The following is a 17,779-nucleotide window of genomic DNA, read 5'->3' as shown; positions in this document are numbered from 1 at the left end:
GAGTGCTCAGCCTCACCCCCAGCAGTGCTGGCATGCACTGGAAGGGCATTCATCAAAGAAGTTCTCCCTGTGAAAAACACACAGCGAGCTTAAAGCTGAGCCTGTGCACAGATGCATGGGCTTGGCCAACACCGCAGCCACACTACTAGGGATGTCAGATTTTCTGATCCCTCTCTAGCCTCTCTGTTAGCCATGAGATCTGCTCTTCCCATGCATCATCACAAATGCAGTTAGGAGCCTTCTGTTCATGGATGGCAGTTGTTCTTCCGTGATTCTGGTGTGAGGCAAGCACAGAAATTACTCGTGGGACTCTGTTGCTTTGACCATAAACTCCTTTTCCTCCTTGTGTGTTCTCTCCCTCCCTAATTCCTCCCTCTCACATTCTCTCATTCTTATGTCATTATTTCCATGCCATGAAAAAAAGAAATTCAAAGGATGCAGGAAGGTGAATAAGTATTCTTGGAGGTTAGGAGCAGGGCCAGCCAATTGGAATTATCGACTGCAACTAACCAGCCCTTTACAGGACCTTTGTTCTCACTATGTGTCAACCTCCAGCATCTATCCTGTGCCAATTTTGAAAAAAAACTTGGCATTCTGAGTGACAGGTGTGTTCTCACTTTGTCCTGTCACCCAAAGAGCACTTTGCTCTAGTCAAGTGATGTATCTCTTGAGAAATATCATTTTCCGCCTCTCTCTGAAAATACACCAGGCTGTGGCCTCAGCACCTGACCGTCTAGCTGAAACCCCACATGGCAGTGTGTTGTCTCTCCCAAGCCAGCACTTTGCCTTTATCCCACATGCAACACAGGTGTGCACATATGTGGACTGAATACACGTGAGGAAAGCACATGCATGTGTGGATTTGTACATGTGTGGATTTGTACATGGGCTTACACATATGTGGGTCTGTATGGCTCTGTCAGGAGGGGTGTGCACTCAAGAGTCAGTTGCTGTCACAAATGTAAGAGCTTGCACAAATTTATAGGTCTGGCTATGTAGCAGTGTTGGCAAGTTCCCATCTGAAGTACATCAGCACAGATGCAGACCTGCGGAGGAGGCTGAAGCAGCTGCGGGTACCTCACTGGAAGTACCAATGGTGGCACCTGGGCTTCCCACCCCGTTGTCTGTCAGCCCCACTGAACTCCCTCACTCAGGCAAGGTCTCTCTCTGACCATCTGCACAAATTCATGCAAACCCAGTCAACCCATAGTAACACCCACCAAAGGAAGTGCAAAGAACCAAAGAAAACCCAGTCCTAACTCTGTCCTTCCCAATACCAAATTTCTTTCCGGATATCAACAAAAGATATTCTTACCCACTAAACCAGATTTAAAACAAGCAGATGGTGATGGCAGTTTGGGACCGAACACCACCCTCCCCACCCTTACCCACTCTTCCAGGCCAAATGAGTATTTGCACTATCACCTGTTTGCAGCTTCCTGCACAGGGCTAGTGGGCAGCAAGAGCTCAGCTGCAACAGGGTGCTCTCCCAAACCCCATTGTTAGTGCTGGTGACTAGTAAGACCATCAACCTCGCTGTCAGCTTCCCCTCCACTCTCTCCTCCTTCCTCATCTTCTTTTTCCAGATTGGCATTTCCGTGCTTCCTACCTCTTCTCTCTCCCTAGCTGAAATGTTATGGGGTGTCTTACCACAACGGGGCTTGTGTGTAATCATTGCCCCATGACCTGCCAGGCTGTGATATTCAGGAGATGTGCTGCTTATCCCCCACCAGCTGCTCTCAATGTCCAACACTGATGACGGGAGCCTGCCTTCACAGATCCTGGCAGCCCAGCTGATGAGAAAACCGCAGTCCCCAGCACTATGGAAAGATGGGGTGGTGACTACACCAAAACACACTTCGTATGTTGTAGGGACCACAAATAATGGGCAAGAAGGTCTAAGTTATTTAGGTCTAGACAAATCTGCGTCCATACATTTGAGCACCGAAGAAACAAATTTCTTGTCCTCGTCTACTCGATCAGGCTGGCTGCAATGGCTGGGTAGTCTTCTGCTTATCACTGTGATAGCTCATGGAGCCGGAAATGCCAGAAGCACTGTCCTTTTGTCAGGGTGAAATCTCATGAGGATCTCACAGGATAGCCCAATCTTTCTTCAGTTGTCCCCAAGTACCAAGGGGATCCATAAAAGCTGGTGAGGGGGCTGGAGAGCAGGTCTTACGAGGAGCCGCTGAAAGAGCTGGGGTTATTTAGCCTGGAGAAGAGGAGGCTGAGGGGAGACCTCATTGCTCTCTACAAGTACCTGAAATGAGGTTGTAGAGAGGAGGGTGATGGCCTCTTCTCCCAAGTGACAGGGCACAGGACAAGAAGGAATGGCCTCAAGCTCTGCCAGGGGAGGTTTAGGCTGGACGTTAGGAAAAAATTCTTCACAGAAAGGGTCGTTGGGCACTGGAACAGGCTGCCCAGGGAGGTGGTTGAGTCACCTTCCCTGGAGTTGTTTAAGGCACGGGTGGACGAGGTGCTAAGGGGCATGGTTTAGTGTTTGATAGGAATGGTTGGACTCGATGATCCGGTGGGTCTCTTCCAACCTGGTTATTCTATGATTCTATGATAAAATGCTAGAGCTGTTGTAGTTCTGATTTCCCACAAGATGTATGCAAGTGTGCCTAACCAAGGAGATAGACATATATTCTTTCAATGTTTGCTTTTGTCTCGTGAAGGGCTTTAAAAACAGGAAGCTCCCATCACCCTTTCCAAGCTCATTATTCATTTGGCTGATTTTTACACCAGCAGATGAAGAACATCAAGCATAAGGACTTGTGCTTTTGCCAGAGACTCGCTCAAGACTCCAGTAATGGAAATCATGACTTTTGGCAGGCTTGTATTGGAGTGGGTGAGGGAGAGGAAGGTGAAAGTCATGCCTTTTCTTCTATGATCCTCAGCCTCAGTCCCTCTCAGTTCATGACAGGCCAATTAATGCATACGTCTGTGCTTGACTTTGCTCAATCTCAATAAGACTGGATGTGTTAAAAGTTCAGAGCACCTAAGGAAATGCAATGGTATTTCAATAGGCCTGCAATGGTATTGCAAATTTGGTGTTGCAAATGGTATTGCAATTTTTCATATGATCCACAGTGTCTTTCAGATCAGCCAACACCTACACTTCTGTTTCCAAAAAAAATCCCAAGCTAAATAAAATGAAAATGGATCCAACCCAAACCACTGGATTTTCCCCATGCAATGTAATTAAATAAAAGCATTCAAATTCATTTACTCTCTTCTTCTAGTCAGTACATTCTTCTTATGCCCATGTTCAAATAGCAGTCCAGCAATCCTAATATTTATATTTATGTCCTTCCAACTTGCTCATCCTCTTTAAAGTTCAAATATCTCCTACAAGTGAGTCATTTGTCCACCCTTTTGAGATTATAAAAATAGAAATTCTTTAAAGCTTTGTGTTTTCAGCACAACCACATTCCAACACGGTCTAAGATCACAGAGACACCCTCTGCTCCCAGGAGGACCGGGGAACAGGTTTGACCAGAAAAAAAGTTTTCCTCATGTGATGGGCACCCTACCAATCACACGGCATTCTCTTCAAGCAACCTGGACTCTTTAAAGCCCAGCAGAGTTGGGAGAAAGAGGCTTTTTCAGCTTTTCACGTGGGTCAGGATTTCTGCTGGGAAGCATCACGAGAAGGGAGGGGTGAGTGCCTTATTTCAACCATCGTCTTCCTCTTAATGAGGCATGTGAATGATAAGTGTCTGCTAGGAGTAAAGTAGGCTTTTATGTTTAATGGTTTTTATTTTGATCCCCTGGGCTGTGTTTAGTATGTGGGAGTCTGGTACCTGGATAAGGTTAACTGTGGAAGATTATTAAGTATTTCATTTTTCTTGCCGCCGGCTGTGTCTTCTCTATGGCTGTCTTAATTTGTTTCGTATTTTTTCTCTTAAAGACTGGGCAGAAGTGAATGGGAAAATTAAATCTGTTGCAAATACATCTAACTGAAAAAAAAAAGAAAAAGAAAAATTGTAGCAGAGAAAGATGAATCCTGTAATTTCCTTTCACTTGAGAAAATAGGAAGGCCGAAAACCCCCCAAATCCTCTTGTTTTGGCCGTGCTGAACTAATGAGGGAGAGAGGAAAAACCTACCTCCTAGCTCTATTTCCTAAGCAATTATGCCTGATGATGACTTACCAGCCACTCCACTGTTCACACAGGCTTAATTTCATCACAGTCTCTCTTGAAAGGAAACTTAATTAGTCTCTGACCCTTGCTTGATGCTGAGCTTTTATTTTTTTAGCTTTATTTTTTTCTCTTTTGGCAGCACAAAATAACTGGCTGGCTTTTCCTTTTCAGAGTGTGGTTGACTCCTGGTGTACAAGCTGTTCTCTGTCAGAGGTGGCTGCATTTCAGGGCGGGTGGAGCAATGAGGAAAGTCCAAGGGGGCAGGAGGAGTGTGTGGTTTTGTGTGTGCTGGAGGTGTTTGATTTAAAATAAGTAAACGAATCATGAATTGACACTTGTAAAATATTTGGTTTCTTGCAGCAAAGTCCAGGCGCTTCATCAATAACTTTTTAAATTGCATTTGCTTAAAAACTCTGTAACTCTGAGGCTGTCCCAAGTGCTTGGAAACTACCTTCTTTTTAAGCACCTTAAGGGCTAAATTTTCCACTAAAACAAATTGAAAAAAAAATATGCAGGTTTATTGCTGTCTGGCTCTTCAGGCTTCAATGTATCAGAGCCTACAGCAGGTCTTTGGCTTACAGAGGCTTCCCACGGCAGTGGCAGGAGCACGGCACCTCCAGCAGCGATTCCACCTTGCTGGCTTCCCTCCATCAGCACCCCAGCCCCTGCCCAGGCGTCTCACTCCTGCCTGTAGAGACATGCTCTCCAGCCAGGGCTGAGTGAGCGTGAGGGGCAGGAGGTGTGGTGCTCAAACTTCTGCACCAAAGGGTATGGGCAAGGACCAGGTTTCTGCCGTTGAGTGTCTGGGTTTGTTTAGTTGCACTTGAGTGGTTCTGAGCCCTTTGGCGAAGGTGTGTGGAGCCCTTAAGTAATAAAACAAATGTGTCTCTTGTCTCTGCCTCCTTACACCAGGGGATAAGAATGCAATGCTCTGCACAGGGACACTGAAACAAAATGGGATAGCAGGGGGTGAGGCGAAGTCTCTGTAAGCCCCAGCCCCATGCTGAGAGACCTCCAAGAGCAGCATGTAGAAACAAGTGATGCTCACAGAGGTATTTTTGGACATACCTTGGTCACAGTGCTGTGACTCCACCATGACAACTGACACAAAATGCAAGGCAATCAAGATGCACCCCACTTCTGCATGGGGCAATGCGAAACCAGTTCCCACCCATTGGCTTTTTAGGCTAGAGATGGAGTAGGTCTAGGCTAAGAAGGGTGTCATTCATCTATAAGACTGCTGAAATCCTGTCCTAATCTATAGACAGTTCAAAGGCTTCGAAAGACCAACCAGCCTAATGTGTGTGAGCAGTGCATAACAGAGACTGAATCCTGTTTGAAACCGGGAACTGTTGTGAGCAGGGCTTCTTTTGAAAGCCTGCATAGGGTTGTCACCTAAAATACAAGGGCAGAAGCCAACCTTTGCAGAAAGGGGCTTCATTTTCAGCTCCCACAGTTATGCTGCAGGTCTCACAGAGCCACTGTGAGTAGTGGAAGGGAGGAGAGAAAAGGAGGCTGAGGGGAGGCCTTATTGCTCTTTATAACCACCTGAAAGGAGGTTATAGTGGGGAGGGTGTTGGTCTCTTCTCTCAGGTAATAAGAGATAGGATGAGAGGAGATGGCCACAAGTTGTGCCGGGGAGGTTTAGACTGGGTATCAGGAAAAATGTCTTCACTGAAAGGGTTATCAGGCACTGGAACAGGCTGTTCGGGGAAGTGGTGGAGTCACTATTCTTGAAGGTATTTAAAAGATGTGTAGATGTGGCACTTAGGGGCATGGTTTAGTGGTGGATTTGGCAGTGTTAGGTTTACAGTTGGACTCAATGATCTTAAAGGTCATTTCCAATCTAAACGATTTTGTGATTCTGTGATTCTTAGAGGTCAAGAAAGCTTCAAAAGCATGGAAATAACAGATCCATTTGCAACTTGTGGAGGAACAGGGGGAGGCAGAGCTGCCACCAATCCTGGGCTCTGAGAAGCTCAGCTGGATGCCCATGAGTGTCAGGAGTGTCTTGGGGTGTGAGGGGAGAGGACAGGGGAGAAGCTGTAGCTTGGGTTGTGACCAGGGTGTAAGGAAGAGGAAGAAAGATGTGCTTCAGGAGGGATGTAGGGTTTTGTGGTACAATGGGAGCAACAGACACCTTTCCAAAGCTGCTCGGAGCATGGAACAAAGTCTATGGTAGTGATAACTGAATACCTGGGGCTGATGTAGACAGATCATGGCTAAATTGCAAGGTGCCTGGGATACACTGAGGAACACCAGGTTGATGCAAGTTCAAGGCTGAAATACCAGGACCTGGATGCCTTCTCATGTGGAAATTTTGGACGGTGGTTGCAGCTGAAACATTAGTTTCCTTGAGCGTTTCCCTGAAGACCCAGGAAACTGTATTTGGGTCCTAAAACTGATTTTAACTAGCCTGTGAAGAAGGCTCCTCTACCTTCAAACTGATTCGTGTCCACAGGCAGGAGCTGTTGGCACCTGTCTTTCTGAGGGCTGGGAGGAGGACTGCCTACCAATGTCACACCCCATGGGTGGCCATGAGTCATACCTGGATGCAGCTCACCTTGGGCAAGCCAGCCAAGGTTTGCCTTATGCCTCTGTAGTCATGTACCTGTGCCAAGTGCTGTGCAAGCTGCTCTTGCTTAATGCAGCTTACTTCCAAGAGGTGAAGAGCAGGCAGCAGGTAGAAAGCCCCAGATCTCCTATGGCTTCTCCTCTGGAGTGCATTGGTAGGTCAACTCTCCAGCTTCCCAGCTGTTGTCACAGCCTTGAAGCATCCCCCCAGTCTCTCATCTGTCATTCTGATATTAGATCCTCTACAATGGAGAAGGGGTCAGACAAGGGGCTGCCATATATGGCACAGGGGAATGAAGTGGACAGAGAGCAATTAACTTCTTTGGTGCAAATCACTTGGAGGCAGAGGGAGAATTCATTCTAATATGGTAACATCATTACAATGTTTATTTTTAGGTCTACAATAAAGGCTCTTCCTTCCCTTTTCCTCTTCCCGATCTCTTTGCTTCCCCCTGCCCTGCAATCCCATTGAGCTTAGGTAAGGTACCAGAGACCCTTAGTTGCTTAGAAGCTTGCCATTCTCCAGCTATTATCTGTGAACTGGTGACCATGTCCAGCTTTCCTTCCAGCTACTGTAGCCCAGGAGATGGGCTTGCTCCAGGACAAGATGCTTGCTTTCTGTGTCTGGCATGACTGCAGGAACACCTGACCAAGGAGAGGCAAGAGTGAGCCAGGTCCTGCCTGCCAGGGAGGAGAAGACAGCTGGTGGGGAGGCAAGCACATGTGTGGGGTGGACAGCCCACATACAAGGTGTGAGTGCTGTGATTACATTGCAGGAAGGTCCATAGGAGAGAAAGGGAGGAAGAAAGTACTACTCGCAGTGTCAAGGAGAGGGTTGTGACTTTGTTAATCACACTTGGTGTGACCTACGACGCTAGCTATGTTACGCGCTCAACCCTGCTCTATACATGGCAACTGGAGCAGATCTGCTTTTCCATGTAGAACTTGGAGTTCATGTGCCTGTATTTGATCAGGGGAGCTTTCCTTTCTTTTTGGACTGCTCTCTGATTTGGGATGTCTCTTAGCTGGCAATAATTAAAGGCTTTTCTAAATCTCTGGAATTCACAGCATGAAGATCCTTGAGCCAGGCAGTGGTCTCTACAGCTTTCAGATGAATAAAGGACCAGTGCCTGTCTCAGGTTTGGCAGACTCTGCAGTGTTGTATAGCAGGCCATATGTGGTCAAAGATTGCTCAGACCCAAATCTGATCTGCTGTTTTATATGGTCCCTGGGCATGCTGGTTGTTCAACAAGTTTGGTAGAGACAGGGCTTGAGGTAGACCTCAAGAGCCTGCCATTTTCAAGTACAGAGCTGTACAGCTTCAGGTTTATTGAGCTGGCTTCCAGCCACTTGGCTGAGAATAAAAATGGCATTTTACCTTGGAAATAATGGCCTTCCCCACTCACGCTATCATGTGAAACTACTTACATGCTGTGCTGCTGGTATAACGGTGAGACTACTGGAGATCTTTCCATGCCTAACCTTCAAACCATGGCAGAAGGGGTGGTAGAAAATTATGATTTTCCTGCTGGAAGTCCTGCCTGCTCTGAAAGGGCTGCTGATGAGGAGGCTAAAAGTGGTGTTTTTAGAAGGAGTCCACAATGACCTTTTCCTCAAGAAAATCCCCTTCATTGACAGCTCTATTTGCTCTTACTTTCCAACAGCTTCTTTGTCTGCCAAAGCTGGGCCCAATTCAGCTTTTCTTTTGTGGCTTATATTTTCTTAACCACCTAGCAAAGGCAGCTGTCTTGGGGTTGTGTTTTTTTCCCCTTCTCATGAACACATGCTCTCTATTCCTTTGAAAGAACGGCTTCGTTGGCATTTGCATCTGGGCTTGTTTCTCCAAGAGGTCTCACACCTCTGACTAGTGCCTTTATGCATCTCTCTGGAAGGGGATGAATTCAATGGGGGATGCCTGGCCCCAGCCTGCAGGATATGGCGCTTAGGAATTTGGTGGGAATGCTACTTGGCCCAGCTCCCATGGGCCAGCTGCAGCCTAAGCTTCTCGCTTTCTCCCTCATACCTGACAGGGGGGCAGCTCTGCTTCCCAGCATGGGTGGGAGATGGGGCTAACCTTAGCAAGGTGCTGTCAAGCTGTGCACTGTAGGTGTTGGGGGGGGATACCGCTAAAGCACCGTGGTTACCAGTTTGGTCCTGTGGTAGTGCTGGCAAAAATGAAAGAACTATCTAGGTGGATAGCATACCCTGGGGTAAAGCCAGCTTCTTTCTGAGACAAACAAGGTGAAGGCACTGAATTTGTCCCTTGTCCATGCAGGTGTAGCTGATGTTTCTAGTCAGGTTGAAAAGTAATACCATGAGCTGAGGGTTGCATAGATGTTGTTGATGAAAACCCTACCCAAAGACACTGGCTGCCCCAGAGTGGTTCAAATCATCTGTACCTCAAGTATCAGGAAGAGTTTGAGTTACCAGGTTCACACCTGCGGAGTTACTCCTCTGAAACTACTATGAAGCAAGGGATGGGAGGCATACAGACAGGGTCTGCCTGTGGTTCCCAGAGATATTTTTTATTTCTGATGAAACCGATTGTACTGGTCTAACTGAAGACTGTCATTGATTTTCCCCAGGTTGCAGGAAGATGGCAAAAAGTGATGATGGCATGCACATCTTGCAGGGTCTATTAGTCTTTGGAAATGTGATCATTGGGGTAAGTGTGGTGGGGCAAATATGGGTGAAAGCTTCCTTCCAGTATGGCACCTTTTAAAACAGCAGTTCCCAGCCGTGAAATCCCTCTTTACATGTGAAGTCCACACATCAAAAAACCAGTAAAGCAAAACAAGTGGTAAAGGACTGCTGCACCAGCTAATCAGTTGGGTGGGGAGGAGGCAGCAAGGGACATCAGGCACTGTTCTGCAAGACCAACAGGACCTCTAGGGGAACAGCTCTTGGTCCTGACCAACATCCTTCCAGCCACCTCCCTCCATATAGTGAGCTTCTGTTAACTCTTTCTTAACTTCCTCAAGTCTTAGATCTGACCTCTCAGGTCTAGACTGAGTGATTTTTGCCTGCAGTTCTTCTGTGAAGGCAGAAAGCACAATACAAGAGATTGTAGAGTTGGGCAGAGGAGGAGTTGAGTAGCTCCTGTTTGGCAGGAAGTTTAATGAAAAGAAAGCAGTCTCCATTATTCTATGTCCCTGCTGTTTCTTTGAGGAATCTTGATCTAATGGATTTCTCAAACTTATGCTTCTCAGATGTGTGGCATTGCCCTGACAGCAGAGTGCATCTTCTTTGTGTCCGATCCCCATGGTCTCTACCCTCTGCTGGAAGCCACAGAAAACGATGACATCTATGCTGCTGCCTGGATTGGCATCTTTGTTGGTTTTGCACTATTTGCTTTATCTATCCTTGGTATCATTGGAGTCATCAAGTCCAGCAGGACCTTACTGCTGGTGGTAAGTGTAGCAAATTTGCCTACCTACTGCTGCCAGACTGAAAAAATACCACCATAGTTCCCCTGCTCACCTTGGTAAACACCCACTGAGCAAATACAGCTATTATTGGGGAGAAGGAGCCAAATATTATTCTTGATCATGGATGTGGTGTTCCAAAAGGTGACTCCTGTGAGGACACGAGCATGAGAAGCTCTTGAACCAGGTTAAGGGAATTAATGGTGATAGCTACAATGGAAGTTTAAGCTGATTGTCTTGACCCTGACCTTGCCCTGAAGCAATGCAGAGGCACTTGTGCAATCAGATGTAACTGGGATGTGGCTTAGATCCTTGTTTCTCCCCACCCCTTACAGCCTTTCAGCTGTCATATACCATTCAGTTTGGAGGCTGATAAGTAGTGTACAAGGCATTAGTATGTGTTACTATACCAAACATGGGTGCAATTGAGAACATTAGACATCAGCAGGCAGGCATAAATTACAGGGGTGGGGACAGAGAGCTTTGGGTAAGCCAAGGACAATGTTAAGATGTGAACAAATCTCTGTACAGTTTCTTACTTAATCCTTTATGTTGGCAGTGACAAAAAGTAATTGGTGCTTTCATTAATGAAGGGTAGGGCTGAAAACTCTGGGATCATCTCTCTCAGATTACTGTGGAATGGTAGAGTGCCTGTTTTAAACAGGAGACACTTAGAGATCTGAACTCTTGTGCCAGGAAATTTGCCAGCAAACAGCTGAGGGAACAGAATTCCCTTAGCTCTGAATTTCGGTGTCTTGGCTGAAACCCAAGGCTGTGGTTTAGAAGATAGAAGAGGGTACAAAGGGCAGCAGCTGGAGTAAGAAGGGAACAAATGCCCTGAATCTGAGAAGAACATTATAAAATGTGGGGGGACAAATAGAGGCACAAGAATTCTGAAGGAAATATGGGAAAGCTTAAAGGGACTGTGCTGAGAAGTGAACAGAAACAGTGAAATACACTATGAGAGGTGATTCTCAGGGTCCCTTATCATGAAAGAACTTTGCTCAAAAAGTAGGAGTGCTGAGGAAATCTGACCGTGTGAAATCAGGAGGATCTGAGCAACACCCTAAACTGCACCTTCTCCTTCCCCAAAGTATAGGTTCTCCTCCTAGGAGTGAGCAGCTTCTTGCTGAAAACCTTATAACTGGCAAGTGGAAGTGGAAGGAGGAGACATGGTTCAAGCAGAAGTTGCCAACAAGACGCAACAATTAAAAGGGCAAATGTTATTCTAGAACCTATCAAGTAAGGTATTTTCCATGGAGGCAGGGTGGTGTTAATGCCATGAGGTTCTGATGAAATCTTGTCTGTGAGATGAAGAACAATTCCAGTCATACACCTTCAAGAAAGCAGATTGTGAATGGAAACAAGCACAGGGAAGGGCCACGTAAACATTCATGGGCATGGAGGAGATTAAGGAGACTAGGATAGCCTTTGAGAAGGGTTTCATTCTTAATCTTAAAAAACTGCTTAACTGCTTCTCCAAGAGTTAACTCTGCTGTCTGTCTCCCACAGTATATTATTCTGATGCTGATCACTTACGCCTTTGAAATGGCTTCCTGCATCACAGCAGCAACCCACCGAGACTTTGTGAGTATTTCTTTCTTCATATATCTTTGCAATCACACTGGGAAACATTGCAGTTCTAGGGAACACCACGGTCCTATTTAGTTTAGTAAACACCCTGCGTGGTGGTACACTGTAAACTCCAAGGACTGCTGCTGAGTTAGAAGAGGACCCAACGAGGAATGTTTCCGACATCATAATTCTAATCAATGAAATAACTTTGTTTCTTTTCCCATAGTTTTCTTCTTTTTCACACAGTTTTGTTCTTTTAACATTTTAAAATGCTTACAACCTTGTAGTTAAGGAAATAATAGCGTGGGTTAGCTGAATCATCAATACAGTGTTTAGTCTTTCAGCTACAGGGTGATTAATTTATCATACATACAGAAGACAATCTTCAGCATTACCCTAATCAGTGTTACTAGTAAGGGAACACAAGTTATTTGAGATACTGGCAGGGATGACTTGAGGTGCTTCAATTCCAAGCAACATATCAAATGTAACCCATAACTTCTGCACATCTCCTGTGATCTGGTAGAGCTGCCTAAGAGAAGATCTATGTCTTTGTTGTTACTGCTCCTCAAATCCTACTCTTTACTCTCCTCAGTGTAAAACTGGGGGAGAAACAGCATTCCTGATCTCCAGCAGAGTGCTGAAACAAGCACATAAACCTGCCCCGAATAACCCCATATTTGCTTTACATAGCTAGTTATTTACATAGTTCCTGCATTCTTGTCTGTTTTTTTCTGTAGCTCACTCCAAATCTCTTCCTGAAGCAAATGCTGGAGAGGTATCAGAAGTCAGAGACAGACAATAACAATGACAAATGGATGTCTGAAGGGGTCACAAAGACATGGGATAAACTCATGCTTCAGGTAATAATAACACTGAAAACTCTCATTAATTACTAAATGCTCTGCAGCCTTTGAATTTCAAGTCCTCCTTGGGGCAGCTCAGTAATAAAGAGGATGGCATCTGCCTTGAACCTTAGCGAAAGTCCTGCACACTCCCTGTTTTGATTGTTTATCAGATGGCAGACTGTCAAAGGCAGGCACTTCAAAAATCTCTCCCATAAATCTGTGGTTAATGCCTAACCACCCATGTATAGGGTCCAGCCATGTGCGGGGTTGTGAGCTGGGCCCATAAAGACTTCTCCCTTCTCTTGTCCTGCAGAACCAGTGCTGCGGTGTGCGGGGCCCCTCCGACTGGCAGGAGTACACATCTGCCTTCCGTGTTACACACAACGATGCTGATTTCCCTTGGCCACGCAATTGCTGTGTGTTGGATGCCCGAGGGTCTCCCGTCAATCTTGATGGCTGCAAGCTTGGAGTCCCTGGCTACTATAACAGCAATGTAAGATCATCCCAGCTTTTTCCAGTTAACATACATTAGTCAAAAATGCCTTGCTGGAAGGGAAGAAAACAGGGAATAGACTTCCTCCTTCACTGTAAGCTACAGGTGTTTGAAAGCTTTCTGAAGGAGAAATGCTCATAGAGTCCTGGCCGTGTTGCTGATTACAGGGTAGGTTGCAATAAAGGCTTTCCTGATAGAGTGAGAATTATTGAGAAAACTCTCCCAATTACACCACTAAGAAGTGGTATCTCCAACATGTAGATGGGAAATTGCTAAATCAAACTTAGCCCAAATATGGGTGAGCAAGTCAGCAGTTATCTTCGCCTTTTCAGTAGACCAGCTTGTCCTATTCAGACAAATCGCTGGGTCATGAGCATCAACTTCTACACTAATAAGCTTTTCCAGAAGGCATTCAAGCTTTGAAATTTGCCTGTAGCTTCTTGATTCTGGAGGTCAGCTCTCTGTTAGCTGTGTTTGGTTATACTCATATATGTATACTTGGCAAGTCGATGGCATAGGAAGCTGTCCTTGAAGTGTCAGAGAGGAGTCTACTTTGTATTTGGAGCTAGAAGCAGGTAAGCTATCTGAAAGCCATCAAAAAGCTGTGTAGCTCTGGTTTGTCTCCTTGAGATCGTGTGAAATATACCCAAATTGCAATATGAAAGGAGCATGCCATCTCAGTCTCTCAGAAGTGGATAAGCTTGTCGACTTATGGTACAAGCTCAAAGCTGGTGTTGATTCATTCACGGTTGTCTTACAGGGTTGTTATGATGCTATTTCTGGGCCATTGAATACACATGCCTGGGGTGTTGCCTGGTTTGGTTTTGCCATCCTCTGCTGGACTGTGAGTACTTAATATTTGCCTTTCTTTCCTTTTCTCTTTTCTTGCTATTCCACATCCTGTTGGGTGGAGGCAGACAACAGGACTGACGCATTTAAAATGTCTGGAGATTATAGTTAACCATTTGTCACTGATCTCACTTTAGCCTGTTCCACTAACAGGACTACATTTACAAGTTTGCCTCCATTCTGCCTTCCACAAGTGAGGAGATAGATGGCCCTCCAGCTGCTGAGGCTTGCTGCCATCTCAGCAATGTAACACAGTAAACACAGCTTGCACATACGTGTTTGTGAAGGGTATTGGATCATTGAAACAGTAGTCATGACAGATAATTCAGTTTCTATTTCAACGACTTTGTATGAGTTTTTTAAGTATTCAGGGTTCAGCAGCTTTGTGACAGATAATCCCCAGGGAGCCGAGTGATCCAGTAAAATAGTTATTGCTATTATAACTATTCCTAATAGTTAGGCTGCACTTATCTTCTTTCTTCAGTGTGAAGCTTCTGTGCAGACAGAAAGCTTTAAGCTGCCTCTGCCTGAACAGACTTTGCTTTTCAAGAGTTTCTGTTGCTCTCTTCTGCCACTTGGACTAAATGGGACTGGGGGAGAGGTGGGCAAAAAGAAATGGGGAGCAGAGAAACTTAGTTACTATCTTATTGTTTCAGTTCTGTGTCCTCCTTGGTACCATGTTCTACTGGAGCAGAATTGGATACTGAAGGCCCAGTGTCCTCGGCGCTGTCCTGAAGCACTGTGTGAAACCGCATTCGTCTGTCTCCTGCTTCATTCTCCTGTGTCATGGAGGATTTGAAGTTTTCCCGCTACCTCTCCCATGTGTACTTCTGCCCCTGCAAAAACTTGACACACACAGCTGATGAATACAAGAAAGAATCTTCTTATCTCTTCATTGTCCCTTGTTCTGCAGCCTTAATGCCTCCTGGCAGAGGCACAATCCTTCTTTCACTGTGCAAGAAACCCTTGGAGCAAAAGATAAGAAGTGATCTGATTTGTTCTATGATGACATAAGAAATGAAAAAGTCCATATACGCTTGCTCCAGAAAAATGTTTTTCTAAAACTAGGTTGAATGTAAATCATAACGCTAAAGGCTCCAGCAAGGGCTACGTGAGCAAAATTGTAACCTCCCATGACCAATAAAGACGGATGCTGCAAGGGAGAAGACTATAGACATCTCTAATGTATTTTATTTTGCAACTTCTGTTCCTGGTCTCTGTCAACCCTTGCCTTAGAATAAGGCAGATTCTCCAAGAGTTTCAGTGTGTCTGCCGTAAAGACTTGTCATAGATAAAAAGCCTGTTGCTAGTCAAGCCCAGTAAAAGGGTTGCTCACTCCTCAGCAATATGCTGCCTATATTCAAGCCTACCTCCTGTCACTGACGAAACTACTGCATGCGCTCCTGTCTTCAGAAATGCCAGTCCAGAAAAAGCTCCTCTTATTAACAAGTGACTCCTTCAAAAAAGCTGTTATGTTCTTCACACAAGTTTTCACACATCTGCAGGCTGGAATTTGTGCAGAATATGAGGGGTCATGTGCTGTAGTTGGCTTTGCAAATGTGGCTGTCCCACACGCCTAGGTTACTATGCTTCTTGTTTCAGCTACCTGCATGTAGATGGTTACATTCCCTGTGTATTCCCCTTCCTAATCCCCAGATCAGGCAGAACAAACAGAAAATAATGGCAATGAGTAACTCTTGTGAAAAATGTGAGCAAGGAGCTTACTGAACCAAATCCAGTCCTTGTATCTGCAGTTACAATTCTCACTCAGTTAAACAAAGGCTGTTTACTTTGGCCCAGACTCTTCTGGTGTCTTTCCTAGTGAACAATTCAGCAGTTACATGTGTCGTGTGAAATATGCTCCTGTATAGAACATGTTAAGGTGAAGTCTCTTCCTAAGGTTTACTGATTCAGGTCCTGACACTTAACAGCTGCCTTGATTCTTTGGTTTTTGTATATTCACCAAAATACCAATTAAAAAAGAATTCAAGTGAAATTTTTTCCTTGTTCAAGATTGTGTGTTTGGGAAGGGGAAATTATGAAGTTCTGTATCTGGGACATCTGGGGCATTGCAAAGGCAGGTTACACAGTCCTGTGACCCATCCTCCAGATTGGAATGCAAAGTACCATGCTACAAAAGCTCTGTAGCTAAACAGTCCCTTTTTGGGGTACTGTGGGAGAGCAAGAGGCAGCTATGAGGGTGAACAGCTTGAAGGAGAAACATCTCCTTGCAACCCAGAGGGGTTTTGCTGTATGTGTGTGCCTTTGGAAAGGAAAATCCACATAGTTCGGCCACTCCACTTGGTCAGTGGTGTTGTGTCTGTCTTGGAGAGCATGAACTGTCAGTAATTTCCATAAGGAACTTAATCTTCAGCACTTTCTTGTAAGACTCAAAGACATGGGACATGGATGGATCATAAGGGCTGTGTATGGAAGCAGTCAGGGTTTGGGTTTTAATTATTTTTGTGTATGTGTGTGTATGTTGCTGAAAGCTACAGTAACACGTAATTCTAAAGAAATGTAAAGAGAATCGGTGTCTGCCTAAATTAGGCAGAAATAGTAAAAACTCCACTCTGTGCTACTTACCATGAACAATGAATCCCTGGCAACTACAACAGTAGAGGGGAGATAAATGGGGGAGGAGGGACAGTGCAGGCACATAGCCTCTGTCCTTGCTTGGCCAAACACCTACAATGTCTCTTCAGGTCATGGCAGCCTTTGTGGGTAGCTGCACACCTGTATAAAGGTCTCTTCCTCTAGTTATTTCTGAAACTCAAGTAGCTCTGCAGATGGGTGAAACAACTGGCTGTGGGACTTTCTAGAGACTAGTAAGTCCTTCTGCATACAGATGTGGCTGGAGACACGGCCTATAGAAAACTTTAGGACGACAGAAGCAGGTAATTTCAAATATTATCTTCCTTTCCTGATTCTTTGCTTTGCACCCAGAGGTCTCTTCCTTCCTGCTAAATGTGGTACGATTATAGCACTGCATTCAATATAGGGAAAATGCTGCAGGATTTTTCAGGTGAAAAGGAACTGAAACTACTTTGAATAGTCTATTGCTGTCTTAATTGTTCCAACCAGTTGCAAATGATACCATTGACCTGTTGCATAAATGGCAGTTTAAACCAATGAAGTCTGAGTTCTTCTAATTTGCCTCTGCTTCCTAAGACTTTCCTTCACATGTCATATTATGATTTGCATTTTCCGAAAACAAAAGCAGTGCTGAAGAAATTATCTGGGCAATGGTAGATCTATGCAGAAGTGCCAAGCATGCCACCACGCGACCAGAAAACCCCAGCTTTATCCACCTGAACTAAGGAGGAAGAAGGCTGTGCCATCTACACAATGATGTTGAGCAGGCTCATGAAAATTCCTGCACAGCTTTTTCTGGTTTTTCAGCTTCTGAAGGTTGATTCCAATCTCTGCAAGTTCCCTACCTGGGATGCCAAGGGAGGGTGAGAGAGGAATGAACTCCATGACAGGCATGGTGGTGAATGGGTTCATGTGTTGGTTGAGGCTTGTAAAGAAATCCTGGTCATTCTCAGCTGTTTAAATTGCTGCCTTAAAGTATGGATGTATGTGGTCTTCAGAGCAGGCAATATGCACAGATGCACGAAAATTGCTGGACTGAGACAGGATGATGGAAAAAAAATCACCAGATGGAAGCTGTGCAATTTGTTTGCAGATTTGCTCTATATTTCTTCTCTGTAGGTGTGAATATTCACAGTTCTGTCCTGGCAAAACCAGCATGTTTCAATTCTCTCACAGAGTTATCAAATGCATTTTTAGATTATTAATTTATTGTAATATTGTCAGCTCTGAGAAGTCAGTCTCATCAAGAAACATCCTCTGTTCATACTTGACAG

At 45.1% G+C, this 17,779-nt stretch overlaps 1 protein-coding gene across 4 annotated transcripts; it reads left to right on the top strand.

The window, feature by feature from the left end:
* The first annotated feature begins 3,575 nt into the window (after positions 1-3,575).
* On the top strand, positions 3,576-15,253 carry UPK1B (uroplakin 1B). Of its 4 annotated transcripts, none has more exons than XM_069849901.1 (8): positions 3,576-3,663; positions 9,306-9,385; positions 9,930-10,130; positions 11,658-11,732; positions 12,461-12,583; positions 12,882-13,061; positions 13,822-13,905; positions 14,567-15,253. In XM_069849901.1, the coding sequence occupies exons 2-8, from the start codon at positions 9,317-9,319 to the stop codon at positions 14,615-14,617; spliced, it is 783 nt and encodes a 260-aa protein (XP_069706002.1). In that variant the 5' UTR covers positions 3,576-3,663; positions 9,306-9,316; the 3' UTR covers positions 14,618-15,253. The 4 variants fall into 4 exon arrangements, with proteins under 4 accessions (XP_069706002.1, XP_069706003.1, XP_069706001.1 ...); XM_069849902.1 differs by having other exon boundaries at positions 3,602-3,620; XM_069849900.1 differs by lacking the exon at positions 3,576-3,663 and adding an exon at positions 7,266-7,425.
* The last annotated feature ends 2,526 nt before the right edge of the window (positions 15,254-17,779 follow it).

This window comes from Phaenicophaeus curvirostris, chromosome 1 (genome assembly GCF_032191515.1).
Source record: "Phaenicophaeus curvirostris isolate KB17595 chromosome 1, BPBGC_Pcur_1.0, whole genome shotgun sequence".
Taxonomy (NCBI): Eukaryota; Metazoa; Chordata; class Aves; order Cuculiformes; family Cuculidae; genus Phaenicophaeus; species Phaenicophaeus curvirostris.
Note: the sequence above shows the minus strand (reverse complement) of the source record. Positions and strands in the feature narration are given on the sequence as shown.